The 20,272-nt window shown below is 36.7% G+C and overlaps 1 protein-coding gene across 5 annotated transcripts in view; it reads left to right on the top strand.

Annotated features, from left to right (window-relative positions):
* LOC138190003 (neurotrimin) overlaps positions 1-20,272 on the top strand; it is a 493,943-nt gene that overhangs the window by 458,834 nt on the left and 14,837 nt on the right. For all 5 annotated transcript variants that reach the window (XM_069132408.1, XM_069132407.1, XM_069132406.1 and 2 more), the window contains 2 exons: positions 7,916-8,043; positions 19,979-20,147. In XM_069132408.1, coding sequence (XP_068988509.1) covers positions 7,916-8,043; positions 19,979-20,147 — 297 coding nt within the window. The remainder of the gene's footprint in view (positions 1-7,915; positions 8,044-19,978; positions 20,148-20,272) is intronic.

Raw genomic sequence — 20,272 nt, 5'->3', positions numbered from 1 at the left:
TACGATTAGTTTACATAAAATTAATCCAACTGTGTTCTTTATTTATGAACTATCGATAAATTCTACATTGTTAAAATCCTCGATGCTCCAAATTACTCCAAATTAAAAAAAAAAAAGCCTACCTTTATTCTAACAGTCACACACGGAACTCGCAACACAAAATGAACCGTAAATAAGAGAAAATTAACCACTCGATAGTTTTAAGGGGAGGTACCAAGAGAAATAAACACAAATGACAGAGAAGTTCGGTGGGAATGGTGAAAAAGATGCGAAAATTCGCTCCTTTTTCGCCGCTTTATCCACCAGACCGCAAACGCAAACAAAGGGTGAGGAGAGAAATCGAAAACGGTCCGGTTTACATTCCGTTCACGCCACGGCCAACCGACTGACGTCGTTCTTTTCGATGCTGTTCCACCTGCTCGCGTGCAATGCTTCGCTACCAGTAAACGAACGTTCGCAATTCTCGAATGTAAACTCACGACTTCGCGAACTGATTTGTCAGTTCAGGGATGTCACTCGAATCGACAGAAGCAAAGAGAAGGAAGAATAGCGATTTACATCCTGCGTTTTTGTCCAAACCACGTCGTTCCACCCTCTGTAGAAAGAGGAAATCTCGCTGACCCACTTTTATCAAATCGAAACGGAGTTCCAACTATGTTCCAAATGTTCGGAAAAGAAAATCCAGCGTCATGTTGTGAAAACACCTCGACTAATAAATTTTATTCATACCGAGTTGTCACGAATGTTTCCTACTTTGGTTGCCGCGATATTCCCAAGAAGTATTTTAAAGCGATTTCGTCCTATGAATCGCATCGGAGATGCCGAAAGTTTTCGTATTAGACATAGTCGAACGAGCATCCTGTTCTTCTGAGAAATCGTGTTCCACCGGTTTTAGAAGTTCGTTTTATGAACTCGTGATCGCACAGTTACAATTTCTTTTGAATTTAATAGAATTCTATCATCGATTACTATGGGTATTATTTGAATTTTATGTAAATTTTGGAGGAAAATATTTATCGATTATTTGATTAGATTTTACTTATCAGAGCTATAAGTGAATTGATGATATTATAAATTGTAAGTTCATAAAAGAAATACTGAGTAAAATAAAATAAAGTATGAACATTCCAAATAATTTCAAATTATAAGATCATTCTCAGGCTTTTTACGATAGCATTTTTACAATGAGATATAACCACACGTGTAAGGTCGATGATCGATTCGCGAAAAGAAGGGAAACACTAGAAATGAGAATGTTTCGGTACGAAAATAAATCGTAGATACCGACGATATGAAAATGAGTACAAAATAAAGTAGAGTGAAAAAGAGTAAAACAATTGGTACACATTAGTGTCATATCACTACTTGCCCGAATGTTGTTCAAAAATACAAGCAAAACTACTGTTGAAAAAGTTCTTTGACTTTAAAATTGATAAAGTATTCGTTATAGAATTCATGATCATGTTCATTTAAAATTCTTTTCTTACGTTACTCTCTTTCTTGCGTTTTATATTTCACGTCTTTTTATGCTTCAATTATTGCCGTTTAAAATTCCTATTTCCTTTTGCAACTGATACCTTTGTGGAAACGAGTCTCGTTAAAATGTTAAATAGCAATTTCAAATAGCCCGTTCGTGTACAAAATAAACCGCCAAAAACAATTAATCAAACGAAATTCCAGAGTTTTGATTCCGATAAAGGTAACGACAAACGGCAAACATGCGAAATAATAAGCACAATAAGCAATTTACAGATCAAAAAAATGAAAAAAAAAACGGTGCAGCATAACATGGCGAAATTAATTACTTTGATTAATTGCATCACTTGCAGAGATCCTGCGTGATTGTAGATACCTATCGTTTAGTTGATAAAACAGACTCGATATGAATTTAACGTGTATGATGATAATATAATATATATTAGATAACGCTACTATAACCGTTTTAGATAGACAAAATTAATATAATACCAGATAAATAATTAAACAGCAGCAAGTATCTTCCGTAAATGGTCTTTTTATTCGATTAACCTGATAGCGCGACACATGTACTACAAATCACTCCGAAGAATTATCCATCACATCCGCAAGTTCTCAAAATGGTCGTACAAACATCCACAGGTTGCATCAGGAAAAAAGCCTCCTTTGCCTGTGATTGCTTCGCTTATTTAGCTTCGAACGCCATATTTTCCGAAGTCCTTCTCGGTCGTATATCTCGAGTTTCTATTTCGTTGGAAATCAGCCTGTATTTCGAACGAATGACCGTATTCGGGGCAGGCATGTACATCGTTTGAGAATCGTCTAACGCAATTTACCGTCTAGTCCAAAGGACAATCGTCAATTGGACAATCGTCAATTGCTACGATTCGATCTATCCCTCTCGTTCCCTCTTCTTCTATGCTTATCGCTTTGTCTCTGTCACTGACCATGTCCGGTCTTTCTACCACGTGACAGCCAGAAAGGGTGTTCGCGCGAAACAAGGATATAGGTATCGCGTCATTGTGAACAGTGCTTTATTTAGGTCGAGTGTCAACAACGAAACGTGCAAGTACGCTATGTGGACTCCTCAACAAATAGCAGCCGTAAGTACAAAAGCGTTCCATCGTACGATACCGGGGATCAAGGATACAGAACGGACGATAAATCGATCGAGCAACGTTCAAAGTTTTTTGATCGACAATCTGCTCCTCTTCCCTTATCTTGTTTCAGGAAATTAATTTAGAAACGGACGATCTGTGGACGGCCAACTATCGTTTCATCCTGTATCCTATTTCATTTTAATAATGCGAGGATTGATACTTATAGCTGAATACAAATTTTATTTACCTACGTACTGTTAAATATTCGTTTGATGTTACCTCGAGGATAAATATTAGTGAAGCATAAAAAAGGATACTCTTGTTCACTTGAAATTCAAACGACAATTGAAGAAATTCCCTATGTTTATGTATTTATGGAAAATTTAACCCATTTACGGTCCTCGAATTTTTATACCTCAGTCTTACTCTCGTTTCAACCAACAAAAAGACTTAACGTTTCAAAAAGTCTTTAAACGCAAGATTAAGACAGGAAATCGTACAGGTAAGAATTCTTTCTCTTTTACTCAAACTTGAGTAATTTTCTTCTCATTTCAATAAACGGAAAGACCTTCAACATCATGGAAATCATGGAAATTCTTTTAAATTTTGCTCACACTTGAGATCTTTTCTAAGGATGGAAGAACATTTAATTAGAAATAATTAGATATACAAAATATCCAAAGTTTTGCATGTACATTATAATACTTGAAAGATAAAATGAATCTGTAATATTTGTATAAAAATATACATCTTCACGAACAACCGCAATCTGAATATAATTATACTTTTCGTTCAATCCTACTCATTTTCTTGAAATTATCTTTACGTTATTTCAAGAGGATAACTATATTTATCTTTGTCATACTCCTCAAACAGGAACAACAAAACCATGCAAACTGATGAATTTCCATGAACAATAATAACGTGCTAGCTCATAAAAAGCTCCTTTGACATGGAAAACTTGCCGGCCACCAATAAGTTCCTAGGTGTTTCAGCTTTCTAACAAGTTAAGGGACAGATCAGAGAGATCAGACGTACAGTTCGCTCCACTGAAAGCACTCGTGGTCACTAATTAGAATTTGGACGGGATGTGGGCACACCTTTTGGAAAGTACAAGGTTGAAACCGTATTGGAGAGCCAATACGTGATTTGAGTCCGCGCGGACGCCGCGGCGTCGTCGTCCAGCCAGTTCTGCTTTCATCTGCGGTTAACCTACGTTAAAGCGCTTCGCGTATATTCCTGATATCGATCGACCTATAGGCGGCGGTGCTCGGCTTTTGCCATGGCCTCGATCATCTCGTAGAGGAAAATGCCGAGCAAAAATGAAAGGAGAGAAAAATCTGTAACCGAAATAGGACGCGAGTCAACCGGACCGGACGAGAGTGAGAATCAGCCAGCGAGAAACGGGTAGGGGGCAAAAATCAAGTAGAAAAACCTTTATCTATAATTTTCTCTTCTTTCTTTTTTTTACTTTCGGCCTTATTCCTTTTCCGAATCCGAGCGTATCCTCGATAATGAAGAATAATTGAGAAATTCTAGACGGATGAATGGAATAATTGTACACGGTCGAAGGAATTTCGGGCAGCTCGCATTGATTCTGAGAATCGAGCTAACCATTCGAGATGTTCGTTTTACATCAGTATTCTTGGAGTTCTTTTACGAGTCGAAACTTTTATAATAGCTGTGCAACCTATGATCGGCATTTTGTGTTGTAACAAATTAGCGTTAGGATCGTTGGTAGAATATTGCAACGTGATCACATTAATGTGAATGAGTACCGAGGATCTTTGTACGGATGTTTATGCATTTATATGGAAATTGAAGAGCTACAAAAATACATAAAAATTCAAATAATATGCAAGTATATATAAAAAATAACCGAAGTATACTAGTAGTCATAATATTTAGTGGATGAAACAAATGTTTGCTGAAGTTTGATTTTTTAAGTTCTGCTCACAAAAATACGAATTTGCATAGATACACGTTCTCTAGTTATACGGCGACTACTTTGTAATTTAAATCATCATTATTTATTATAAGTAGATATGTATATACTCGATAAATAGCTACTAACTATAATAAGGTACGCAAACGAAATGTTTAAAACGTATTATTTCTTAAGTTTATAAAAAATTATTTATCACTGTGTTTAAATAATTTTCTTTATGGAATAAGTAATTATTGAATTGTTTCGAGCAACGTATCGTTATTGTAGAAATATAATATTTCAAACTATCCTGGAATACAAATAACTTCTGTGCGTTTCAACGTGTGCAAATGCTGGTTCGATTTCCTTTTGCAATACGAAAGCTTAAACGATGACAAAACAGAAAAGAGAAACGAGCGAATCTCTCGACGATAAAAACGACGTACAATGTCGAACAATGTTCGATTCAAAGGTATTCTCTTTAAATCACGATGAACGTGTCCAGTTTTTGTTATAAACCAGATAAACGATCTCCTCGTGGGTATATTGAGTAAAAGTTCAACTTAGAGAAAATCTCTAGATAGAATGTGAAATTACAACAAAGCAGAAGAATGGAAAGGGAGGAACACTGGCTGTAGCTTATCAAATTTCTCTTATATGAAGATCACAGGCAAAGGACACGATACATCATATTTCTGCTTTTACAGATGAGAACAATTTTAAAATCCAATGATTTAAATATCAAAATTGTCTTTTCATTAGATCTGGTTATGGGTTTCTCTTGACGGGTATTTACACTAAAAATATTAAACTCAATCCTCCTTGAGATAGATACTGATTTCGAAAGTATGGATTATCGTATTTTAAACACTAGATGTGTCATTAACTTGTTCACAAAACTCCGTGCAATTGTTATCTATTACTAACAGGAGCATATCTTTAGATCGAATAGGTCGTTCCTGTTTTATATTAAAAAAAAACTTTTAATCACCGAATAACACCAAAACCAAAATATCAGTAGAATAGCATTGATCATACTTTTTCCCTCTAATTTTAATTTGTTGTACGCAATAAGTCATTCTAACAAAAGTAAAAGAATATTTAACATATGAATGTTCTTAAAAACGAAGCGAATGCAATTACAAGCGAATATCAAGCGAACTTTTACCTCAAGGAGCAATTCGACAAAGCAGCACATCCTAGTGAAGGGTCCATTTACGAAAGAGGAAATTACCAAATTACGTGCGAGCACTGGGTGACATGTTTGAAGAATGATGCCAGAGCCTCTCTAGAATAGCGAGAACCATGGACCAGGAATAATAGTCCTGTGTTTCAAGTAAAATGGACGCGTAAAAACATTTATAAGGAGAATTTGTTGCGACAAAAACGATTTCCATCGAATCAACGCAACGTATTATTGTTGTTGTTCATGTTCCTATCGTGACGGACGTACATACGTATGTACAGGGTGTACAAATTGTAAGTGTCAGTATAATCATTAATTCGTTATTTCCCTGAAACTTCTACGAATAACTTTTACTAATATTTCTTAATCGTTTCGTTGATAATCCACGTAAATCATCGTATTTTGTACGAGACCAGCAGGTTTCCTAGTACTTACGAAGAAATAGGTGGGCGAAGACGAGAAACAAAGCTAAGGGTTGGGACGTATTCGAAACACAAGCAAAAGGACGCAGTACCGATCAAAGCAAGAAAGCAGAGCGAAAGGTTATCGCCAGAGATATAAATGTCGTCTCTGGTATCATCTGGTGCACAAAGCCGTAAAGTACGGTGCCCGGTTATTTCGGTCAATCCTCCAAGAGGAGACCGTCTGGAAAATATTCACATCGATCTATACCCAGTGACCTCTCTTCAGTTTCCTATCTTTCTCTGGCAATATTCGCCCACACGTGCACATTGTATACGCACCGCTTTTACACAACAGTTTAAATTCGTTCATCCTGATCGAAATATTCTTCCCCTTCAAATCTTGATCGACTCCCTTCCTTTCTTACTAATAGCCAGGTTGTAATCGTCCGTTGAACCTTTTCTCCTTCCTCGATCTCTCTCTTTCCCTTTACATTCTATTTTCCTATATACCGTCTTTGTCACGCTTGCACTAGCCACACAGATCACTCTTTCCGGGTCTCTTTTTCTCTTTGACAGTACACGACAGTACGCGAGAACGGATATTCTGTATGAGCCACCTCAAAGTGCTCTTTCGGACCGGATACAAGGGCCAAGTTAGCCGCATGGCTCTTTTAGTTCAACGAGAAGGATACAAAAAATTCGGAAACCGAATTGACCATAAATACCGCGGCGTTCGTGCAGCTAGCAGTTTCTGGCACGATAAATAACGTCTCAAACGGCTCATTTCGTTTCTCGTCAACCAGAAAAGCTAAGCTGGTTCATTGAATAGGCGAATTTAACGGTAAAATAACAAACAGGTACAAGATGGTCCGTTAACAAATTGGTAAATACTGAACCTCATAAATACAGTTGCTTGCAATATTTTGACTTCAGAGAAATACTATTGCTCTACCGTATTTAAGATAACAATACATATGTTTATAGGGAAAATTCTTTCTCTCGTAGATAATTTTTAGATGTATAAAAAGCATAATTAATATCATTGAACGAAACACTGGTGCTTCTCTACTGCTAACCTATATTGCCGAGAAAAATGCCAGGGATAAAGTTCCTTGAGGTCAGAAGGAGGTTAGAACTATGTCTTCTAAATCTTAGTTGAATGAACTGATTAAAGAATGACGATGCAATTTATCCTGCTTCTCACGTTCCCGTAGTTGTGAACTGGGGTGTAGAACGCAAGTTTTGACGTATAGACAAAAGCCTGGATACTCATGAAGGATTATGGCTAAGCATAATACAAAATGTCAAAGAAGTACGAGCCTGCGTGTTAAACGGATGTAGTATGTAACTTATAGCAGACATTAAAAAGAACTAAGGATAATAAGAGATATTATTACGAGATGGAAAAGTTCGCCGGAAAAATAATTCGTGTGTTTTGCGCTAGTAAGATTGCGCTACTAACAGCCAATGTATCGTCTTTTCGAGGAAGAAAGAGTCTTGCTTTTACCTGCAACCATTTTACTCTTTGTTCATTTTTGTAGTACTTTGTGCTTGAAATAATGGCATGAATTTTTGCCATAAAGGATATAAAGAGAAATTATTCTTTCCTTAACTGTTATTGCTACTGATTTATATTGAATAGCATGATATTTCGTAGGGTTTAGTTTGTCGTTTGAATTTTACAAAGCTACTAAACGGATTCTGAATAAAATGAGAATTATTGAAAAATTAATCGTATTTATAATATTTTTATAAAGAAACTCTATATAACAATCATACGAGAATTAACAGTTGAAAATAATTTTGTCACTTTATTTTTCAGTACCAAAAACTGAAATCCTGGGTGCACCAGACCTATACATCAATCGAGGTAGCACGATCAATCTGACGTGTGTGGTTCTCCTAAGTCCAGAGCCGCCAGCCTACATATTTTGGAATCATAACAATGCCGTAAGTATCGATTAAAAATTCGAAAATTATATGAACACGACAATAGGAGAAAATATCCAATAACTTTCTCATATCTAATAATTTTCTTCGAGAATAGGAGAGAATGTCCAATAACGAAACGTTTCTAATGCGTAAATACATAAATGTAAGTACGAAAAGCATCGTGAAACTGTAATTTACAATCGAGATAGTTTATGCCAGTACGTATCAACTTTATACAAGTATAATTGATGACGATAGTTCTTGGCGCTTCGCTGCTGCCTGATGTCTTGAAACTTATGTACATTCTGTACTCTGCTGAAAGCAGCAAGTGAATTCAACGTTTCCGCTTGACTGAAGTTGCTTCGAAATTCGTCATCTGTCTTTCGCTTAAGATTACTTCGCCTCCGCGCCATATTTTCACTATTTTCTATCGAGTTACTCATAATGTGAATGATCGATATATATTAACTTCAGTAGTTGAGGTAAAACAGATCTATGACAAAAGTGAATCTACCATGAAGGATGCTTAATCCGTAATTTAATAGTAATGTGTGTAAGTGTAAATATCCGTTAACAAGGAACAAACAATTTTATAATTAAAAAATGAGAAATTATTAATGGCAAATGAATGTAAATTAGGTCGGTAAAAGTGTAGGAAATTCCTAAATAAAGAAATTATTATATCCAGAATAACAAATTCATACGAGTTAACTCCCCCTAGTTTTCCCCCAACTAACAGCTTAATATTAATGAGTGATCTAACTCAGTCGAATAGATCTCTTTTTCACGAACATCAGAAATTACTATAGATTATTTTACATTGCAAGCAGTATGTAATAAGATTTACTTTAATTTTAATCTTAGCAGTTTGATTGTTACAGTATATAAATACAGCCTGTATCCCTGAGGCTATTAAATTCTCAACGTATCTTTATAAAATACCTCAACATCTTTTAAAATTTTCACTTACTATTTTTATTTAAGTCTACCGAATCTAAATTCTCTCATAAATACCACCTAAGTATTCCTTGCATTTCCACCTTCTTCTTTCATCACATATAATCTACAGTATGAGAAAATTTCTCGTAGATACACCCCGGTAAACAATTACCGTAAAGCACACAGCAGCATCATAAAAATTAATCATAATCAGAGTTTCACTTAAATACGAGATTCAGTGCTTGTCGGAAATGTCTTTTCCGAACATTTGCCATATAGTGTAGGAAAGCACGTAACAGCGTAAAGGAACGGACTATAAACCAACGTCGAGCATTCGAGCGAACGAAACACCGATAAATTTTGATAATCGTGACGTTAGTAACTACTAAATTGTCAGTGGAGGCGCGACTAATAACGGCGCATGGGAAACACCATTAGGCCCATTAAGTCTGACCAACGCCCTTGGAATTCCCTAGCGCGACTACGAACAGGTACTGCGAGCCTCAAGATGAATTCCATGGCATTGTTACTTAGACGTGCAGTTCAAACAACCTGGAACTGAACACAGGACAACGAACTGAGCTAATCTGCGACACTGGTAAAGCTAATTGTAACGAGCATCTATTATTCGTATTTCTAGAAATTCGTACAAATATCAGGTTTCCCCTTAAAATCATTCTGATTAATCATACGATTTCGAACAGCAGAATTATAATTTACTTTGCATCCAAAAATAGAAGAATGGAAAGTTCAACGTTACGTAGATCGACGAGATTACCCTTAACTTTCTTAACCATCTTAGATATTCACCTTAGACCCCTCGATACGGAGTCCATAAATCTTACAAAGTCGTAGCAAAACGAGAAAACGCGAAATGGCGCTCGTCAAAGTCACGATCTTGCGCAAATGTAATACTTTCCCGTACAACAGAGAGAGACGAGAAGATGGAGTTTCACAGGGAAACGATTCTTGGAGAGTTTCGCAACACGTCGCGCAGGAATACAAACCGATAAGGAAGGAAACACGCATCGTCCCTAGAGGTGAACTAAGGCGAAATTGCAATCCTTCGATGATAAGATCGATGGATCGATCGATCCGCCACGCGAAACATTTTCCAACCGCAAGGAATCATCAGAGCTCGCTGGGCTTTCCCCATACGCTTCAATAAACCTCGTCCCTTTGATTTCGATTGAATTTCGAGACTGCGTCTCTCTGTTCTATCCACGTGCGAGAGACGAACGTGTTTTCTCCCGGTTTGCCGCGTGTACTTGCGGATTTGTCCTCTCTATGTCGAGCATCAGCTATTCGTTTCGCGTGTTTCTTTCTTTCTCTCTCTCTCTCTCTCTCTCTCTCTCTCTCTCGCTCAATCTCACTGTGTGTGAACACTGTACTTGTGCGTTTGTAAATAGAAAAGACCGAGCTGGTCGCAATTAAATTGACTTAACAATTTGTCGGTTGCCTTTTCACTCGAGTACGACGAAAGCAGACGTATCTCGTGTATCTTTCGAACGTTGGTCTAAAGTCTATTTTCCCTGGTCAGCTATCGGTACCTCGATGTTGTTCCTAGCTTTCTTTTTTCTCTGCTCTTTTTTCCCTTTTTTCTTTGCGATCGCCATGTGTTCATTAACGGTAACTCGAGTATTGGCTGTTTGTTCGGCTTAATTAAAAGGGATAATGGAGGAATGATTATTGATCGACGACCTTAAATGAGAAAAATTAGGATGCTCTCTTAAAATGGTAATGACACATGTTACGGGTCTTTTGGATGTAACGAACTGTAATAATTAATGAAACAGTATTGTAAATTTGAGATGAAATAACGCAACACATATGAAATTTCATTGTTACTTTGTGATTCAATTGACGCAATCTACTATGTAAAAATAAATAAATGTAAATTGATATGTAAATTCACATGTAAATTAACATACACGAAATTGCGTACGTACGATTTTAATTAATTAAATGATCGACTATTCGGAATACATGTTTCGATACCAATCATTATTCATGTTGCGACTAATTTTTGATATTAATATTAATTTGTTCTCTCTCTCTCTCTCTCTCTCTCTCTCTCTCTCTCTCTCTCTTTCTTACTGATTCTTGTGTGTAACACATAGGTAACTGTACTTATCAGTGAATAAGATTAAAACATGCTTGACGTTGATCTTCAGTTTCTGACAATTAACCCTTAAACAGTTTTTACGGTATCCTCAAACTGTAAACATTGGTCTTTCATGTCCGATACGTTTTTCAGTGGAAATACTTGTTAAAAAATAAAAAAAAAACTCACGTAACATCTTCAAACGTCCTAAATTAGGGTTATCATAAAATTTTTATCAAATAACCCCTTTTAGGCGGGGAAAAAAGCTTCCTGCCTCCCACATTGCGAGGAACTCAATCCGGTTGAAATAGCTCGGGCATGAAACACCCACCTTTACAGTTTAGGGGTTAATTTCCGGCTTTTTGAACATATGGCACAACTCTCCTTGATGATTCGTTATCAATAGATGTGGAGCAACGATCAAACATTCAATTAAATGAATTAAATGAATTATCAGTTAATCTTATAATACACATTTGTAAATATCCAAAATGAAAATATCAATGTGTCTACACATTTTAATTACTATATATGTGTTCTCTTAACGAATTTGTTACAAAGAAGATAGGAGAAATATTTCAAAATGAAGTAGCATTTTAAAAAAGAAAGAATCAAAGGAATATAATTGCAAAGCTTTATTACCTGCTATTTACAACAAAATAGCAGTAGCAATCAAGAGCACATATTTGTTCGTGCTTTTCTACTTCATTGAGAAGCTTATTTCAAAATAATAATAAAATTGAAGAAGATCAGGAAAGATCTAAATCGACTGCTTTCTTTGCTCTTAATTTCCCGTTCGTAGATATTTTGTATGAACAGAACGATATTTACCGATTTGTCTGATTACATTTCATTAGGTGATTTTCTAGGTCAATCCTTTCTCTGCGAACATCGGCAAGCACGTCATCGAAACAGCACCATAAAGATCAAAACAAGTCTCCATTAATGATTTCCAATTTCACATTAGCAAACTTACTAATCTAAATATCGAAACACTTTTCGCTTCGTCAAAAATTTTAAATGGCTTTATTGTATTGAAAAAATAGAAAAAAAAATTGATCGAGGAACGTCACTAACATTATAAACTTTTTTCTACCTCGTTATTTCATTATTGTATCAGATATACGCGTTTTATGAACGATAATTGACGAAACGAGGTGAGAATTCATGCTAACTTTTATTACAGCAGATGTATCAATTGATTTGGTGGTTCTAATCGGTTTACCCGAATGAAATCCTGGTAGGAAGTGGTTAAACGAGATATAATATCGCGTCTTATTTATGTGGCGATCGTGGACGATCGCCAAAACGGCAAGGCAAAGACGTTGCCAAATCGGTTTTCACGGTATTACGACGATAGAAATAAAAGAACATTCCCCGGATTTGTAACTCTCAATTTCTTCACGATATCGAGTACTGTAAACTGATCTTGATCGACACGGTTTAATCCCTTGCATTCTTATTCTTTCTTCAATTGTGTGAAAACACTGTGTTTCTCAAAGTCTAATCGTTCGATGAATCATTCGATATTTTGAAAATTATCTTTCCAATATATCGAAAAAATTCCAATGAAAATGTAACGAAAGATTAGTCAGAACGATAAAATCTAACAAAATCCACTGTATAATGTACTTGCATTTAACAGTAGATTAGAATTAAAATATTCATTAAAGAAAGAATGTTCTAAATTGAAAGATTTCCTTGAGATCTAAAGGCTGTGAATAATTGCATTTATAATGAAAGCAGCAACCGCCAGTTTGTTAATAGATCATTTTCACTCGATTGGTCTCGTGTTAAAATTAAGAACGCTTTAAGTTCAATAATTAAAAACAGAAACTGTGTTTACTCGGAATTAAAAACAAAAACTATGTTTAATCCACGAAGGATTAAAACAGCATAATTTCAACCCTTAAACTTAGGGACAATTTTCATCTCATCGATGTAGGTTGTCATTGATAAAAAATTTTATTAAATTTAATGTCTTTGCTCTTAACTTGATAAGAAAAAGTTGTTTCAGAAACAAGATTACAAGCCAGTCCATTCTAACGAATAGGAAACGACCACGTCGATCGCGAACAAACGATCCACCAAGTAATGCAAACTTCCTGCTTGTTGTAATCGATTTTTGTTAATCGTTTAAGTTCCATTACCTTGCTGTGACTAACTTGGCGAAACTTCGACAAATGCAATGAAAGTTCGAGTTCCTTCGATTTCGATTTGTAACTTTTATTTACTGATTTGACCAATTGACCGAAACTTTTCAGATCTTTTTAATTCGATTCTTATTTAGAACTTCATTTACTTGAGATCATCGATAAATTGTTCACGTAATATGAACACACATTTTTCTTTTCGCTATCTACAATTTCTTATTCGAATAATAAGAATTCACATTCAAATAAGTAGAATCAATCGAAAGGAAGTTGTACCAGTTATCGTAAACAAGATTAAATTATAAATATATTCTGTTTGTATTTGTTTTAAGATAATGTCACCGGTCTTCTTTATGTAGCTTCAGAAAATTAAACAACCTGGTAATAAAGAGCTTTTCATACGACAAAATAATTCCACAAGCTGAACAATTGTCTAAAAAATGTCAATTTTGTTACTGCATATTAAATTTCAAAAATTAAATTTCTGCCATAACATTTATAGTATACCAAAAACAGTATAACTGTGAATCCTCTTTTCCCTAAATCTACGATAAAATTACACCCCCTCAAAGAAGAGCACGTGTTCGCATACTTTTGCGATAACGTACCCAAGTATTTCTAAACATTTGCATATCGAAACTGCAAACTTTAACGAAATCCAAATTCTTTACCCTTTGTAGTTTTAAACGAAGGTTCTCGCGCACGCGTACAAAGAACGTCGACAAGTGTAGCAACTTGTCTGGCTTGCTCGATTTTTCTTCTTTATCTTCCACCAACACTTATTTACACGACACTAGATGTAGGAGAGAGAAAGGGGTAGAAAAAAAGGGACGAAAAGAAAAAAAAAAGGAAAGGGAGAATGTTTGTCCTGTGACAGCGCAGTTTCAAAGCAACGTTATTTGCACCTCACACGCACCAACACGAACGAAAATGGTCTCCCGCGCGAAGCACACCAACACAGTCGACGACAGCCCGCTTTATGTACAACTGTTTACCTGTCGGATACAATTTCAGGCTCGGATGTCTACAAAAAGCTCGGAACCTGTCCTCGAGGGGGGACGTCGAAAGCTCGTGTTACCTTCATGCGTGACTTGCTACGAAAAACGCGCTATTTCCCGGCATCGGCCGCGGCAAATAAAGGTGGACACATTTCATCGCCTTTGTACTCGCTACCGTGTAACGCGAACTTTCGCTTCTCTCTGAGAAAAACGGGGCACAATGACGCGTCATACGCCCGGCCGCGTAAAATAACGACTACTTCGCACGAGAAATGGCGAAACTTGGAAAATGGTAACGAACTAAACGTGATTAAGACACAGAAAATTAGCTGCCCAACGCTTGTTTAACGATTTTGGATGTCGAAGCGAGTTATTACGTATCGAATCCGATTAAACCGAATAGAATAAGAATAAAGACATTGGTACGAAGAATACCAAATATTAAGTTTGAATTTGAATCAGAAGTTTGCAATTTATAATTTGTTATATATATTTAATTTTAGTTCCAACTGTAGAGATTGGATAAATAACTGTAATAGGTTTATATGCATTTTATTTCGTTCAAAAGACGAGAAGAAACTTCGTAATACGGTTAGAAAATTTTGAGGGTATTTCCATATTTGTATTATTGCTAAAACATTCTGGAAGTAAAGTAAGAAATTTTGCAAGGATATAAGTATAAAACCAGTGTTAATAAAGACTTCTAGACTGATGAAAACATTAGCGACAACGAGGTTCTTCAAAAATATTTTATTTTTTCCTTCTGACGTGTATATTCGAACGAGTTGGCTAGGAGCTGGCGAGAAATCGCAAAATAAAAGGCAATCTTACGGGTGCAACAGCAGATGGCTATCTCTGCCCGATCTCAACAAATGAGGAAACAATTGGACCAAGGAACAAGAATATCGCTGACTTCGAATTGGAAAATATGTTTCGTAGGAAATGAGACGGGTTTCTGGGAAATGCTGGCCATGACAAGGTAACCACCTGTTTTTGCCATTTGTACGTTCGCAGCAAGTGTATCGCCGGATTTCGTGGTGCGAAAATAAATAATTCTGCTGCTTAAGGAAACTCGTAGCACGAGATTTCTTATATTTCTGCTTTTATATCGCACTTGCGCAGAATTCTATTTATAAAAAATCAAATTCTAGAAAAAGAAGCTGAAAGTTTATAAATGTCAAAAAAAAAAGAAGAGAAAAGAATGCGAAATGAATTTTAACAATTCGATATAGGTACTATCGCTATAGTCTCAAAATAAAATCAGTTAAACGTAAAGAGAGATACAAAAATAAAGATTGTCTATCGCCTATGCAATTGGCTGATTCCGTGTTAAAACATTTTTCACTTGGTCGTTGCCCAAAGGAATAACTTTAATTTCGCGCATAGTATCCATCACGATAAATTGAACTCGGAGTAGCACAGTCTCCAACGTTCTAAAGCGATTTCACGTAATAAAGAGAACCGTTCGAGTGATCCTGGAGGATTCAATCAAAGCTGAAAGGCTATCGATTTAAATGAAGTAGATAAATTAAGATCGGATCGGGGTAGGGAAAAAGAAAAAAGCGAACTCGAGAAAGGCGAGAAAAGGCGATATAAGTCGAGGGGGGAAATGTCAGGACGGAGGAAGAAGGAAAGAATCTGGGGACAAGGGAGTCGTTATCAGGGCACAGGAGAAGACTGATAAGACAAAAGTAGTAACGTGCTGGGTGGAAACCATTCCAATGGACCATTGAGTCCAAGATGTTCCATCCAGTTGCCGAAGATTCTCATGGGATGCCGATTTCTCCTATGATCACGTAATGAGGCTGACGAGACTCCCTTCTCGTTTCCTTCCATTTCCATTTCCTCTTTTCAAGACCATGTAGAACTATCGCCCGGCACGCGCTTAAAACTCCTTCAAATTACGAGCTCCACGATGCAGTGAAATTATCTAGTTCGTTGAACTGCACCGTTCTGTTCGCTGACATCGAATGAAGATCGCGGAAATCTGGCGATCCGCAATCCTGAAACAGTAAAATTCTGATTTTCTCGTTCATCGGATCGGTCGTTATCCTGTACTCGTCTTCCTCGTCAACTTCTCGATGTCGTTTTTATTTGCTCTTTGAAAATCGAGTCCACTCGAACATTCTTCGTCGTCTTGTTTTTGATGAAGTCGAATTCGGACTGGTACCTCGCCACGACGAACAGGAAAATGTTGGAAGATATTTCCAGTAGCTAAAGGTAAGGGAGATTCTTTACGTTGTTTTAAGAAAGTGAACATTGCTCGGATACCTACGTTGTATCGCGTTTCCTTCACAAATTTTTTCACGCTCCTGCTTCAAGCTATTGTACGTATCTTCAACGAGAAGAATTTTTAAAATGCAAAAAGAGAGTATTTTTTGAGTGTTAGCCAGGTACGTAAATTTATATTTTAGTGATTTCTCCTTATTATCTTGTATTTTCGTCTATGTCCAGCCATATGATCGTTTGTTTTCGATAATATACAATATTATTTTCTATTGTCTTCCACAAATCCATGATTTCACAAATATAATTACGAGAAAAATGTGAATTAAAGCGCAGAGAGATTAATATCGAACAATATTTATACAAATATCGCATAAAAAAGAAGGAATCGATATAACCGTGATACATTGCAACGATTGTGTGACCCGATGATATTCTCAAACCTCTGATATTTTTTTTAAAACACGACTATTGATACTGACATAACCGTGAACTGATCGAATTAATAGCAGGTAATCGAAACGAACAATGCGACATAATTGATTTAAAACAGGAATTTCTATATTAAAAGAAATATTTGCACTCATTCAAATATCAGAGAAGGATCAATGTTGGTGATTTTTAAAAAGAGAGCATAGAGAGTAGAGTGATTGGGTGATTTAATACTAAACCAACCGTCCAGGAAGATGAAGTAGAGGAAAAATGCGATACTACGAAGGTAAGTAAGTGGTTGTGGTAAGCAGTAAAAAAAAGTAGAAGGTCCTGATTTTGAGGTAGGTCGACTGTAATTGGGGTGCGCGGTATCCCATTGTACAGAAAATTAGGAAGCGGATTTTATAGCTACGTTTTAACGACTCTGGTACAGGACTTTTCTAATTAAGAGCTTACCATCCGTGTTGTTAATAGCTTATTTTGTCGCTAAGAGGATTATTAGAAATTTTTAAGAGGTTTAAGCTTGCGAAGGGTTTTAGTTGCTCAAAGGGGTACAGAACACTAACCACGTCGAAATTTTGTTGCGCGCATAAAACGATAATTATTTCCTCTTGCTCTGCATATATTTAAAAATGTTCGATACAACTCTCACATGTACGAAAATTGATACTAAAAAATAAATCGTTTAACAAAACGTCAAAAACATGACGCGTTAAATGATACCGATCGCAAAACAATTGTGATAGACGCGTGAAAATAATTGACGAATTTAACAACGGATTTTTCTGTGACATGATATCAATGCAACTTGAAATTTTAGATTTCACTGGTACAAAAGTTTGACCGCGTATATGCTCGTTCGCGTTGAACACGAACGAAGGGATGGAACGAATACATCCGTTATTAGCTCGTCATACACGAGACTCGGATTAACCGTGTACTTCCCAGTGAAAGTTTCGCATATTATTCTGCGTTACATCGCGGACGTATATAACAGAATGGCAGGAAGAGAGCGCGGCTTATCAAGTTCGTAGGTTGCAACTTTCTCGTCCGATTGATTATATTTTGAACAACCCAAGAGAGGTCGTGTTCTCAAACGTATAACGAAAATGGATCATTTATTTAATATATTTTAACTCAACATGTTTTTAATTGTATCTTGTGCCATTCAATATGGATAAGAAATTAATAATTTTGTTACATTTGAACGCTTTGAATTACTTAAACTTTTCTTTTAATGAAACATGTGATACAAAGTCCCATTTTTAAATATGTATATATTAGACATGTTGTAATGAATTGCATCCTCTGTTCTTTGTCTATAGAAACATTTTTCAATTAGAAACAATATACGGTATATGATATGGCAAACGTGTTCTAGGGTCGTACATGTTATCAGATACAAATTCTGTACGACAAATATTAATGAAACAATGTACATACCTATTTCTTATTAACCAATTCTTAGTTCATTTTAATAATGCTATTCCTAGGATTTCTAGCCTTTAAAGGAAAATATCGTCGGTATTTTTAACGTATCTGATAATAAATATTGTTCATGATCGTCTCACAGCAGAACATTAACGTGACAAGCATTAACGTAAAAAACCATCGTATACGCACTCGAGGCGCTTTTTCCGTTTATTTACGAGAAACTTTGAAGGTGATGGGGACAGCCACGAGGAAAAAAGAAATTCGAGAAAGCGAGTTTCAAGAAATTTCGCGAAAGATGTCCTCCCTGAAGATGGTCTTAAGATGGCACGTAAGAGCAGTGCACCGAAGGCTCGAGTTGCAGATCATTTATTTAGAAATCCGTCTCGGCTCTGACGACACCGGCACCGCTTCTAGCTCCCTCAGCAGCGAGCATCGACCCTCACGACCCCTGTTAAAGAGACACTCGCGAGGAACGTCGAGTGGAACAGGCGCAGGATAAACAGAACGTTTCCAGGGCTCTGGCACTATGTACCGGTGCAAGTTCGGACGGTGCTCCGTGTTAGCCTTTCTGAATCTATGTGTACAAACGCTCGAGAAGGAGGACGTGGAAATCTAAACGAAATCGTGACGGCCAGGGCGGATTTTCAGCGCAGAGAATAAAAGTACGATGAGTCGAGAAGTTTCGTAACAAGAAACTGCAATATCGTTACTGTTGTAGAAATTCGCTGACTACACGTCTGAGGAAAACAGCGAGACCAATCTTTTACGGTAAAAGATGTTTAAGTGTGTAAGTACAGAGTAAAAGTGTTTATTTGATGATGGAGTTTCCGATGAAAGTACTTGAAATTTTATTGAAATTCTAGAGAGACCATTGGTGCGTATATAGGGGATTGACAGATTGACAGGTTGACATTCAACTTTCGTATTTTTAGTTCACTGCTAGTCTGTACTTGATTGATTTATATTTCTGAAATACCCCGTATAGAAAGATACATTAATATTGCAGGGTTTGACGATGATCCTGTGAAGATCACGATTGATCTAACACGTCACAATGTTATAGTATCCGACAATGCGTTTATTGAACAGCACTGAAACCTATAGTATCAAATAACGGTCTATTAAAGGAATAGTCTATCGTTAAAGCCGTTACTTCCTTTCAATCATAAAAAGTCTACAATTCTCAAAAAATATATCCGTTTCGAAACAAACGATGAAAATGAAAAGCTTTCAAACAAATGCAGATTCCAAATTGCTCTTAATTTATCAAGTTACTCGCCAGAGGAAAGCAGAGACATTTTTCTATTCATATTTTTTACAATAATACAATCTCTTCTCGTTTAGCAACTTCCAACAACGTAAAGAAATAAATCACAGAGGAGAGAGAGAGAGAAAGAGAGAGAGAGAGAGGACAGCGAGAATTTTTCCCTGCTCCCTCGTATCAACCTTCGTTCAATGACAACAGACGTTCCGACGTAGTTCCCAAAAGCTTATCTCCCACGTTCCTCGACCAACAGTTCCAACTTCCAGCCCTCGAATAAAAGGGAGGAAGTTGCCACGTTGGTGGTCTCCGACCGTCCTTCGTTTCGCGTTCTCCGCGTTTCAGAGTACGATTCGACTTTTCAACGTTGCTCGACTCAAAGCTCCCTTTTTGATCATTGTTGCAGATAATCACCTACGACCCGACCAGAGGCGGCGTATCCGTGGTCACGGAAAAGGGTGACATCACCAAGAGTTTTCTACTGGTGCAGGAAGCAAAGCCATCGGACTCTGGCCGGTACACCTGTAATCCCAGCAACGCTCAATCAAAATCGATCACCGTTCACGTACTCAATGGTGAGTAATTTCGACTTAATTACAGGCCATCTCTTTACCCGGCTCGTTATCAAATCTAAACAGCGACGGTACTCGTAAATGGCTTTTTACATCGGATCGTTAATGGGGATCCGACTCTTAAGCAG

This window comes from Bombus flavifrons, chromosome 2 (assembly GCF_040668555.2).
Source record: "Bombus flavifrons isolate JBK064 chromosome 2, iyBomFlav1_principal, whole genome shotgun sequence".
NCBI classification, from domain to species: Eukaryota; Metazoa; Arthropoda; class Insecta; order Hymenoptera; family Apidae; genus Bombus; species Bombus flavifrons.
Note: the sequence above shows the minus strand (reverse complement) of the source record. Positions and strands in the feature narration are given on the sequence as shown.